Source organism: Pelodiscus sinensis, chromosome 11 (genome assembly GCF_049634645.1).
Source record: "Pelodiscus sinensis isolate JC-2024 chromosome 11, ASM4963464v1, whole genome shotgun sequence".
NCBI classification, from domain to species: Eukaryota; Metazoa; Chordata; order Testudines; family Trionychidae; genus Pelodiscus; species Pelodiscus sinensis.
Window position 1 is genome coordinate 28,168,282 of NC_134721.1, and position 12,443 is coordinate 28,180,724.

Sequence of the window (12,443 nt, forward strand, 5' to 3'; positions counted from 1 at the left end):
ACCGCTTATACAGCTAAGTGGGCAAAGTTCCAAGCATGGTGTACGGACAATAACGTGGACTTGCATTTTGCATCCTTACCTTGTATATTGGATTATCTCTTACAACTACACGACAATGGCTTGGCAATTGCATCGCTACGGGTACACTTGGCAGCAATCAATGCATTCCACCATAGGGATGACGATATTTCCTTGTTCGCTCACCCTACTACAAAAAGGTTCCTGAAGGGACTATCAAATCTCGACCCTCCCCGGAGGCCTCCTCCTCCCTCATGGAACTTGGATCTGGTCCTACCAACTTTGACTCGTCCCCCTTTTGAGCCTTTAGCGACGGTAACATTACACTTACTTACGGTCAAGCTGGTATTTCTCCTAGCCCTTGCTTCAGCTCGCAGAGTGAGTGAGAGCAGCTTTTATGGCTTCGCCGCCCTATACAGTTTTTTTCGAAAGAATCGGTAACATTGAGGACCCATCCAGCGTTTATTCCAAACGTGTCTTCTGAATTCTACATAAATGAACCGGTGGTTTTTACCATGCTTCTTCCCCAAACCCCATACCTCAACGCAAGCAGCACACTTACATACGTTGGATGTGAGAAGAGCGTTGGCGTTTTACATCGACAGAACACGGGGTTTTAGGAAAACAGACCATTTGCTAGTGTCAGTGGCGAGTCACTCAAAGGACAGCCTTTAACTTCTCAGCGTATTTCCAAGCTCATAGTTTTGTGTATATCCATGTGCCATTCGCTGCGAGGGAAGCCTCTCCCCTCTCGTCTCAAAGCTCATTCAACTAGGGCAGTTGCTGCTACTACGGCCTGTCTCAGTGGGGTGTTCTTTCGTGACATTTGCAGAGCGGCAACATGGTCCTCGCATGCGACTTTTGTGAAGCACTACACCGTAGTCGATCAGTTTACTTCAGATTGTTCTGTGGCTACAGCAGTACTGAATCGTGCTGGTAGTCTTGATTCTGGAGCGCTTTAATTCTATTCTGTGTACTGCTCCAGAGTCACCTAGAGTGGAGCACCCATGGGGCCACTCGAAGAAGAAAAAGAAGTTACTCACCCTGTGAAGTAACGATTGTTCTTCAAGATGTGCCCCGTGGGTGCTCCACGACCCGCCCTTCCTCCCCGCTCCGGAAATTTCTTCTTAATGTTTCTTACAGATGAGCGGATGAGAGGAACTGACGGTTGCCGTCTCGCGCGTGGCTGATGAAAGGCGCGAACGCTTTCCTGGGGAACCACGGATGCGCGAGCCGGCAGAGCACGGCTATGAAAAGTCTCCGAGCCGCGATGCCGGGACGGGACCCGACACCTAGAGTGGAGCACCCACAGGGCACATCTCAAAGAACAATCGTTACTTCACAGGGTAACTTCTTTTTTTTCTTAACGTCCAGCCTAAATCTCTCTTGCTGCAATTTAAGCCCATCGCTTCTTGTCCTAGCATCAGAGGTCAAGAAGAAAAAAAATTCTCCCTCCTCCACCATTTTAGATACTTGAAAACTGCTATCGTGTCCTCTCTGTCTTCTCCTTTTCCAAACTAAACAAGCCCAATTCTTTCAGTCTTCCCTCATAGGTCATGTTTTCTAGACTTCAGTCATTTTTGTTGCTCTGTTCTGGACCTTCTCCAATTTCTCCACACCTTTCTTGAAATGTGGTGCTCAGAACTAGACACAATACTGCAATTGAGGGCAAATCAGCACAGAGTAGAGCAGAAGAATTACTTCTCGTGTCTTGCTCACAGCACTCCAGTTAATGCATCCCAGAATCATGTTTGCTTTTTATGCAACAATGTCATACCGTTGATCCATATTTAGCCTGTGGTCCACTATGACCCCTATATTCCTTTCTGCAGTACTCCTTCCTAGACTGTCATTTCTTGTTTTGCATATGTGAAACTGTTTGTTCCTTCTAAGTGTAGTACTTTGCATTTGTTCTTATTAAATTCCATCCTGTTTACCTCAAACCATTTCTCCAGTTTGTCCAGATGATTTTGAATTATGACCCTATTCTCCTAAGCACTTACAACCTCTCCCAGGTTGGCAGTTCTGCAAACTTTGTAAGTGTACTCTTTATGTCATTATCTAAATCAGTGGTCACCAACCCATCGATTGCGATCGACTGGTCGATCGCGAGGCCTTGGCCAGTCTATAGCGAGGCGTTGGGCACCACCACCCTCTTTTTTCCCCCCCACCCCCGAGAAGCCCCACTGCCTACCTCTAGTGTAGTGCCGGCTTCCCGTGGGGTGGACGGAAGTCCTGTCTGAAGCCCGCGTCACTTCCGGGGGTTCCGGAAGTGTGTGGGCTGCTCCCTTCCCACAGCTCTGTTGCATGCTGGGGGAGGGGGCGTCGGCCCTGGAGGAGGAGTGTGGTGGCTTCCCTGCGCCACCGGCGCCAGAGGGTGAGTCGAGCACGGGTTTCCCTTCACTGCAGGAGTGGGGGTCGGCCCCGGGGCAGGCGCCCACAGGGGTTGGCCGTGCTGCAGGAGGGGGTTGGCTGTGCCGTGCTGTGAGAGAGGGCGTTTGGCCCTGGGGCAGGCACATGCAGGGTTTCCCTGCGCCGTGGGGGCGGGGAGGGGAGGGGAGGCCCAGAGGAGGCACATGCTGGCTTCCCTCTGGCGAACGGGGGGAGAATCCTGGGAGGAGGCAGATGCAGGGGACTCTCTGCTGCCACTGGAACCCCGTCCCCTGTCCGCACTCCCTGCTCCCCAGACCCCACTCCCTTTGTCCCCAGCAACAGAACTCTGTCCCCACTCCCCTGTCCCCAGCTACAGATCTGTCCCCATTCTCGTCCCCAGCTATGGAACTCTGTCCCCATTCCTGTACCCAGCTACAGAACCATAATGCCATCTAGGCAATCGTTTTACTGTCATGTCTTATGTTATCTTTAGTGTAAAATGGAGACAGTGAGAAATTATCATTGTATGGTATTAAATGGTTAGGCTTTTCTGGCTCGCAAAAGGTATAGTACCTTAATTTTAGAAAGCGTGGGATCTCCTGGGATAGATTCCAGGAATCATCAGTATCCTGTGACACCTGCCATGTTTATCTACTGTCTTAAATTCTTCCCATGGGAGAAGAAATTTTAAGGCCATTTTGGCAGCTTCCTTTATATTTAAAGTTTTGTGGAATGCTTTTTATGTTCAATGTAGTTTTTTAAAACTCATAAATGGGCTTACCATAAGTGAGATTACAGTACACTTTGAAATGCGGTTAACCTACAAGTATGTAGTTCTCTGTGATTTACAGAGTAATTACTACAATATCTCAGAAAATATATTGAAGCTTTTAAGGTGTAACCTAAGTCCATAAATCTTGTCTTTAAAAGGGAATTCCAAGGTTTTTGAGAGGAAGAGATTCAATATATTTCTTTACAATAAAGAACAGATGAATGAGAAGAAGACTGTTATACCTACCATTGTTTCATCACAACCTTCAGATCAGTACTTCGATAAATATGTCACATTCTGATGAAACACTGTACAACTTCTTTCACCAGCCCTTTCCTTCCTCTTACAACTGAGATTTGCAACAAAAGATACTAGTTCTGCTGTTCATCATAGAACCTTTCAAGGTGGAAAAAGTATTTATACAGCTGTCAGCAAGCAGATCTTATTATACCTGATCTGTAGATTGCTGATAAGAAGTTCTGATAAATATAAGTCCTGATTGATGCCAAACAGTAGAACAAGGCTCTTTTCATGGTTAACATTAGGTGCAAGAATTATCTTTATACTGTTATATTTAAAAAATAGGGATTTAATTTACATCTCTTCTTAATTTAAATCTAGAAAGGAAGGTTTATCAGCTATATTCATATTTAGTGAACAGTGCGTTTATAAAGCATGAAGATATTTCCTACTTTGTAAATGTTAAAATATTTATAATAAACACACATCCAAATATCTCTAGACAATTAGAAGGTCAGGCACAGGGACTGCTAGAGGTCATTGGATACTATATATGTTATCTTCAATCTAGCAGAGAAGGGTAAAATACTACCTAACAGCTGGAAGTTGAAATGAGATAATTTCACAATGGTGTATATCTTAGACTCATAGACTTTAAGGTCAGAAGGGACCATTATGATCATCTAGTCTGACCCCCTGCACAGTGCAGGCCACAGAATCTCACCCACCCCTCCCAGAATAATCCTCTCACTTATATCTCAGATATTGAAGCCTTCAAATACTTTGAAGACCCCAAGATACAGAGAATCCTCTAGCTGTGATCTGTACCCCATGCTACAGAGGAAGGCGAAAAACCTTCATTAACTACTGGCCATTAAAATCAAGATTGGCTGTTTTTTTCCTAAAAATACACCACTGAAATTATTTTGGAGAAGTTCTGTGGCTTGTGATAGAAGAGATTAGACAAAATGATCAAATGGGTCCCTTCTGGCCTTGGATCTAGAATCCATATGCAGACATGTATGTAAATCTTCTTTATATATAACTCATGTGGAATTTGTGGTCATTGTTTTACTTTGACTCTGATAGAGAGGCATGAGTCCTCACTTGATCATATCAACATTATTCTTATATTCACCTTAATATTTAACAGAGTGGGAATGAAAACACTTCAGCAAGAACACTGAATTGTTTAAAGAAGTGCTTAATTTTTTTTATAGAGAACTGTACCGTGCAAGAACATTTTAACCATTGAATGCACAAGATAAAAATTATTTCTTTCAAAAAGTGTGTTTTGTTCTGTACTGGACATTTCTTTTTAAAGGAGAGGTCCCAGTTCTTGCAAATCAGATATGCATGTTAATGAGCAGATAGATAGTTTATGAGCAATGAGGAGCATATCTGTGATGAAAACAAAGCCATTTCCCTTGACTGTTGATTTTTCAGAGTTTTGATAGCATCATGAACTAAACTGAGAAGAGCCTTCAATAGCGATTAGAAGTGTGTGATGTCCACAAGGGTCTAATATAAAACATCTAATACAAGTAAATTGGCCTCAGATCAAGGGTTTATCCTTTATATTATATACATATACCTACCTAATGTTTATTTTGTGTACTCTTTTGTCTTAATTTCTGCACTTGTTTACATGTGCTGGCAAAATAAATAAATGATGGGGAGAAAAGGTTACTTTCAAACTGAAAACTTTTTCTGTCTTTTAATAATTTTGAGATTCATGTTGAATGTTTCATCTGTTAGTTATTTTTCTAAACTTGTTTTTCTTTCGATAAATTCAGATCATAAAGGCTATTGCTTTCACTTCATACACAGATTAGGATGTTGTGCAATAAGCAAAGGGTGTCTAGCCAAATTCTCCAACCTAGTGAATACAAAACATTTCAAAACTTGTGGAGAGAAAAAAAGAATAAGTATGTATATTGTATCTGTGGTTGGAAGAAGTACCTTTTAGATTTAATTTTAAAGGAATCCATTTTGTATGTTGAATATAAATGTGAAGTGTGTGATCAGCATCAAATATTTTCCCCAAATTTGTAATTCAGAATAATGTCTGAGACATATTATTGTGTTTTGATCTTGACCATGTGGCTGATTATGACAAACGCTTTTTTTCCTGGGGTCTAGATTTAGCCTCATTCCAAGTAGCCTTTGGTATTAAAGAGAAAGGAGAGGATGGATAGGGAAGTTCTATCTCTTCTTTGATCACTCTCATGACATTTAAACTTTGATTTAAAATAAAACGTTCTGGTTCTTGTGGTTGTGAGGAAAAGCTTTTAAATGAAAGCCAAGTGTCTACTAGTTAGTAGAGGGATAGCCTGAAATAATAGCTCTGAGACGTTATTGCCAATTCAGCCCTATGCAGGCCGAAGTCATCTGATAATTTAAATAGGTCAATGAAGCATTTGAGTAACTAATTTGCATGTCCACTGTTGTCACATAGATGTTTGAGAATAATACCTGTTATGTCATATGATCTATAGGAATATTTTTATAATGTATTCTCCAATGCTTTGACCATTTTTAAATGTTCAAAATAGTCTTTTCCATCCAAGGACACTTCTCCCATTTAGCAATATGAAAAGGACACCTGTTCTTGAGCATCCTTGAGAATCCCTGTCCTAAGTGAATTGATTTCCATAGCTTTTATAGTCAAATAGACTCCCTATTTGGAATTTTCTCACAATTCTCTCCTTCTCCCTGTCCTGTGCCTTTTTCCTTTGACTTTCATTTGAGAGCTCCACATAAGCTGCTAGAGAAGGAAAATGGAGGATGAAGGGCATTAACTATGTGGCAAATGAAAGTTGGTTAGAGTTCTATCAATTTGTTCCTTACCCTACTTCCCCTTGGTTTAATTCCTCTTCCTCATCTACAACTGGCTCTTACTGTCATGCCCATAATCTGTACTCACTGCAGTCAATGATGATGGTATCTGTGGTTTTGAAGGAACTGTGGTGTTGCAGTCAATCTATACATGTATGAAAGCCTTATTTTTTTCCTTTATATAGAAACCATTCAAAATAAATAGACAATTAATATGCCTATCACAACATGAAGTGTTCTTCATCCAGTGCAGCAAATGCACCAACAACTACTGTATTGATAAAAGAAGAAAATTAAACCACTCTCAAGATTAATTGACATAGAAAATTGATAAAAGGCAAAGATACCTTATTAATGGAGAGGGAACACTTTTCACAAAACAGTCACTCTGTATCTAATCTTATCCTCAAAGGAGACCAGCACAATAACTTCAAATGTTGATCCTGCAAGCTTAAATTCATAATTTTTAGACCTAAAAAATCATGGACTGAATAGAGACATTGGATTTATGTGTCATTACAACATAATGCACTTGCCATCTTTTGTCCTCTAACGGCAAAGATATTAATTGATCACATCATTTTGTGGCCCTCTGATTACCTTTCCCAGACTTAAAGAAGAATGCTGTGATGCTCATAGGCTTGTCACTTTCACCCAACCGAGGTCAGTCCAATAAAAGATATTGCCTCACTCACTTCATGTGTCTTATAACCAAAGACCAGCATGATTACAACAACACTGCAAACACTAACCTTAATAGAAATTGTGGGTGCCAAGCATCTCACCATCAGAACCTTGCTTCTCCTGACTATCCAGAAGGTATCTGGTTTGCATCATGTGAGATTCATTCTCATCTCCGTGAACTTGAGATATACTGGAGATTAAATTAATGATATAAAGCAATGTTTTTTATGTTGCAGATTGACCAGTTGAAACAGGAACTTTCAAAGAAAGAATCAGAACTTCTTGCCTTACAAACTAAGCTTGAAACCCTTAGCAATCAGAATTCAGATTGCAAGCAACACATTGAAGTGCTTAAAGAGTCGCTTACTGCCAAAGAACAGAGAGCCGCCATACTTCAGACAGAGGTAAGCTATTTTCTCATCATACAATACACTATAAATGTTTAGTTAATTGTGTGTGTCAGGATTAAAATGATGTATTAGTTGCAGAAGATGAATCCTGGGCTTTTTTTCCCAATTTGTTAAAAAGAATATAACAGTTTAAATCTTGCCATGTGCTAATACAGTTGGCATATTTTACTTTTTACATATTTTCGTTTTTACAGTATGTTAGCTCTGATTCTGCAGTTTTTGAAAAGAACCTAATGACTTCTTCAATAGCAGTCTTGTATCTGTTAGTGCAGACCGACCTTGCTATAAGTTCAAGATACGTTAAAAAAAACTTGGACTTATAGCAAAACAACTTAAAGTGAGGAATTTTTTTCCCGCGGCTGACTTCCATTTGTGAAAATTGGGGTTTTTTTGTACGACTTAACAGCAAGGAATGGGAGGACTTATAACACATCAGTTCCTACTAGCATCAACGATTCTCATGCAGAACAGATGAACACTGGGGCAACTGATAGCTGGGACACCCTGTACTGTACGATCGGACCTATGTATGGAATCTACAACATCAAGAGTATGTAGCTATAGCTGAGATTTCCCTTTTCTTTAGTGGAATATATATATATGGCTGGATTTATTTCTTCTTAATATTTTCACTCCTAATTTCAAATTGTCATAAAATAGCTTGGTGAGTTAGATCTGATACTCGGTTTTATGTCTTCTATTATACATTTCAATTCTAAGAAGAACAGTAGTTTGTGTTTTAAAGGGTGCGTGTGTGTGTTTGTGTGTATGTGTATAATATGAGTGCAGGATATTGGTGTGTGAAGCCTTTGTTTCTTAGAAAATAAGCTTTGATTTTCAAATGTGAATAGATTGTTAATCCTTAATATAAGACAGTACGTCAGGGGTTTTTTTTTTTTTAGCCTGTAATGCCTAAGTACGGAGCTTGAAAATATGCTGCCACGCTCAATATTTAAATATTGTTTATGCAGCTATGATTAAATAAACTATTTCAATGTAAAAATTTGTCTTCTTCACTAGCTCCTTTTGCATTACTGCTTTTTACAGTGGAAGTATGAAGCATAAAATAAGAATGAAACGTATTTATATGTTGACCATTTTTTTAGTAAGTTTTGAATTGCTATGCATTTTAAAAACATGAGAAGTTAGGCCATGCCTTTGTAAAAGAAAAATAAACTCTTTACATTCAGAAAAATATACTAATATATATGAGCTGGTTTCTTGCATGATAGTTGAAGCTGTAATCCTAGCTAAAGGAATTCTAGGGACAAAATATCATTTTAGTTCATCATGTTCATGAGGAAGTTAGACGGTATTAATCTCTGTTTATCAAGTAAATATTCTGATGTTTTGGATGTCTGTTGAACTGCATGTTCCATGATCTATCCTCTCATATGCAGTTAATGTGCAAAAAATTTTTTGAGATTGCAAATATGCCTTCATCAGTCAAATAAAATACAAAGAAACAAACTCTTGATAGAACAAGATTAAAGATTGAAGTAGGCAACAGACTAGTTCAGAAAGAGCCACAGAACCTAAAGAAGACTCAGCAAAATAGTAAATATCTCCTTTGACTCTTGTGTTCAAGACAGTGATCCAGGAGCACTTTGTTTCCCATAACAATTTGGGGACAAGCTGGCTTGATTTTACAATGTTTGAGACTCTATTACAACGGACAAATGGGTATTAAACACTGTCCAATAGAATTATAGGAACCTTGAGAGGTAATCAAGTCCAGTCCCCTGCACCCATAGCAGGGGTCAAGCACCATTTAGATCAGTGTTTGTTAAATTGTGTTCCATGGCATATCGGTGTGCTGCGAGACAGTCGGAGGTGTGCCACGGAGAACAACAGAATTCAAAATGGCCGCTTTTTTTTTTTTTTTGCTCAATAACTTTCCCCTGACCTTTTTTTTCCCTGCCACAACAAAAAATCCTTGGTGTTCTTCATAAAAAAAATTGTTTGGTGTTCCTCAGTCTTAAAAAGCTTAAGGAACACTGATTTAGATTATTCCTGACAGGTCTAACCTCCCTAGGCAATTTATTCCAGTGCTTAACCACTCTTAACAGGAAGTTTTCCTAATGTCCAACCTAAACCTCCCTTGCTGCCATTTAAGCCCATTGCTTCTTGTGTTATTAAAGGTTAAGAAGAATAATTTTTCTCTTTTCTCCTTATAACATTTTAGATATTTTACAGTAGTTATGTCTCCTCTCAATCTTCTCTTGGAACATGATAATAAAGCAATCCCAATTTTTCAATCTTCCCTGATAGGTGATGTTGTCTAGTGACCCTTAGTCATTTTTGTTGCTCTTCACTGGACATTCTCCAATTTGCCCACATCTTTCCTGAAATGTGGAGCCCGGAACTAGACATGACACTCCAGCTGAGGCCTAATCAGAATGGAGTAAAGCAGAAGAATTATTTGTCTTACAACAAGCCTGTTAATATATCCGGGAATGGTGTTCCTCTTTATTTGTTAAAATCAAATCTAGAACAGCCTCCTCTTAGCTGCTTTCTTCATCCTCTGAAATAAAAAAATTGTCCCCAATACTTTAAAAAAAATCTTTGATAATCTGGGCGTTGCTGTAGTATTTTCCCAACAGATGTCTGAATAATTGAAGTCCCCCAATGCCACCAAGTCCTATGCATGCTTTGTTAGTTGTTTTTCTGCTTGTTAGGGTTATGCCACACAGTTACTTTCTATCCCTCCTTTCCCCCCCTCCTCCATCCCACATTGCTTTTCAGAGAATCCTTTCATGAGATACTTCTCTTTTAGCAGGTTTAGTCTCTACAGGCATTTCAGGCTGTAGAGGAAGTAATCATGAAGCACTAAGGACAGAGATGCAAACTCCCAGTATTTTCTACCTTCCAAGCCCTTGGGAGGTTTGAGCCCTGTCCTCAGTATCTGTGAGTTCAACATATATGTCTGATAGTCATTGTGGCAACTATACTTCCTGCCTTAAATAACCATGACTGGTTTGTTGCCCTGTACCTTCAGGATGCTTATTTTCTTATAACAATTCTCTCAAATTACAAGAGATTTCTTGAGTTTGTTGTGGTGGAACAACACTAACTGTATGCTGAGCTGCCCTTTGGCCAGTCTTTCACCCCTTGTGTCTTTATTAAAAGGATGGGCATGATAACAGCATACTTCAGGAAGAGAGTTCATATCTTTCATTATCTGAATGATTGGTTATTGAGAGGCAAGTCAGAGAGGATGTCCCCTGTCAGGTTTAGTTCACACTCTGCTACTCAATTATCTGTGTCTCATCTTAAACATCTTGGAACATCTTTTGTTCCAACTCAAAGAATCAAGCTCATTGGCCCCAGTTAGGTCCTACGAATTTGAGAGCATTTCTGCTGACCAAACACTTCAAGACAATTTGTCACTTATCTCTGGAGCTGAAGATCCAGCTCCCAACCGCAGCCTGAGTATGCCTGAAGTGCTAGCCCATATACATAGGTAATCCAATATGCTAGTCTGTGACTTTATCCTCTTAAAATGTGACTGAAGTTAGTCTGTCATCTGTACTGTTGTGCCTTGGACAGACTGATCAATCTTCCACTGCAAGTCATGGATTTCTTCCAGGTGTGGATGGTTCAGGGAGGTGCCATGGCATTCCTTTCTTGGTCACCACCACTGGAACTATTGTCATTGATGCCCACTTATTAATGTGGGAACTGCATTTGGAACTGAAGGTTCAAGATCTGTGGTCAGGACGGGAAGCTTCTCTACATATCAATGTCCTGGAGCTTTATGCTATCTACAATGTTTGTCAGACTTTTTAAGATCTCATCAGGGGCTCAAACTCATCTGAAAAAGTGGATTTTGCATATGAATCCTCATGATGCTATCTGTATCTGTATATTTAAAAAACAATGAATGGTCCTGCAGCACCTTAGAGACTAACAAAAAAAAGTAGATAGCATCATCAGTTTTCATGGCCGTGAAAGCTCATGATACTGTGTACATTTTTTTTTTTGTTAATCTCTAAGATGCTGCAGGACCATTAATTGTTCTTAAGTTTTTCTTATTTGCAGACTAACATGGCTACCCCCTGAGACTTATTTATTTGTTAGCCTGTAAATTGCCACAGGTGTACTCGTTGTTTCCCTTTAATATGACAGCATAGCAGAGGCTACACTCTCTTGAAGGGTACAAGCTCATTTCACAGAGCTCAGGTCATGTCAGTAACATTTTAAATGACATTCCTATATTACACATTTGCATGGTGACCACTTGGTCCTCTGTGTTTATTTCTGCAAACTATTGTGCTATTATGGCTGCATCCAGATTAGAAAAAAACTTGGGAAAACAGTCATACAATCCTCCTTTAAATAGTCTCTGAACTCCATGTCCTGTGAGTACTGCCTGGAAATCACTAACATAAAATATTCAGCTGCATTTACTCAAAGAACAATTGGTTATGTACAGTAAACTTCCGATAATCTGGCACCTTTAGGACCCAGGGGGTGCCGGATTATCAGATATGCTGGACTATTGGAAGGGGGGGCTATGAGGGGTGTAGGGTGGGAAGGATTGGGGGGGTGGTGCTGCTTGGATGCCAGAAACACATCACAAAGTCGAATTGCAGTTTCACATTGCCACAGTCCACATGATGATAATAAATGCTGGACTTCCCTTAATGTGTATTGGATGATGAAGAATTAGGTAATCAAATCAGTGGAGAACTGATTGGAATACATCACCATCAGTATGGCAGGGAAATTGGAGGAGAAGGGAGGGGAAAGAGGAAATCTGTTCAACATCTTAGATATTAATACACAAACCTAGTGAGTATAGGTAATAAACAGGAAGAACTGAAGTATTTGTCCATAAGCTAACTTGTGCCTTAGAGATGTATTAGGCCAGTGGTCTCCAACCTTTCGTAGCTGCCGGGCATCTGGGGGCGGGGCCGTTCACGTGCTGGGTGTCTGGGGGCGGGGCGGCTCACGCGCCGCGCTTCTGGGGGTGGGAGCCACCTACATGTCCTGAGCCGGCACCGCACATGTGCTGCACACCCGGGGCAAGGGCCGCCTACACGCCCTGAGCCCAGGGCTGGCACCACACATGTGCCGCGCGCCCGGGGCAGGGGCTGCCCATGCGC

The 12,443-nt window shown here is 40.5% G+C and overlaps 1 protein-coding gene across 3 annotated transcripts in view; it reads left to right on the top strand.

Annotated features, from left to right (window-relative positions):
* Positions 1-12,443, top strand: part of ERC2 (ELKS/RAB6-interacting/CAST family member 2) — a 1,112,164-nt gene that overhangs the window by 322,361 nt on the left and 777,360 nt on the right. For all 3 annotated transcript variants that reach the window (XM_075938889.1, XM_075938890.1, XM_075938891.1), the window contains one exon: positions 7,162-7,329. In XM_075938889.1, coding sequence (XP_075795004.1) covers positions 7,162-7,329 — 168 coding nt within the window. The remainder of the gene's footprint in view (positions 1-7,161; positions 7,330-12,443) is intronic.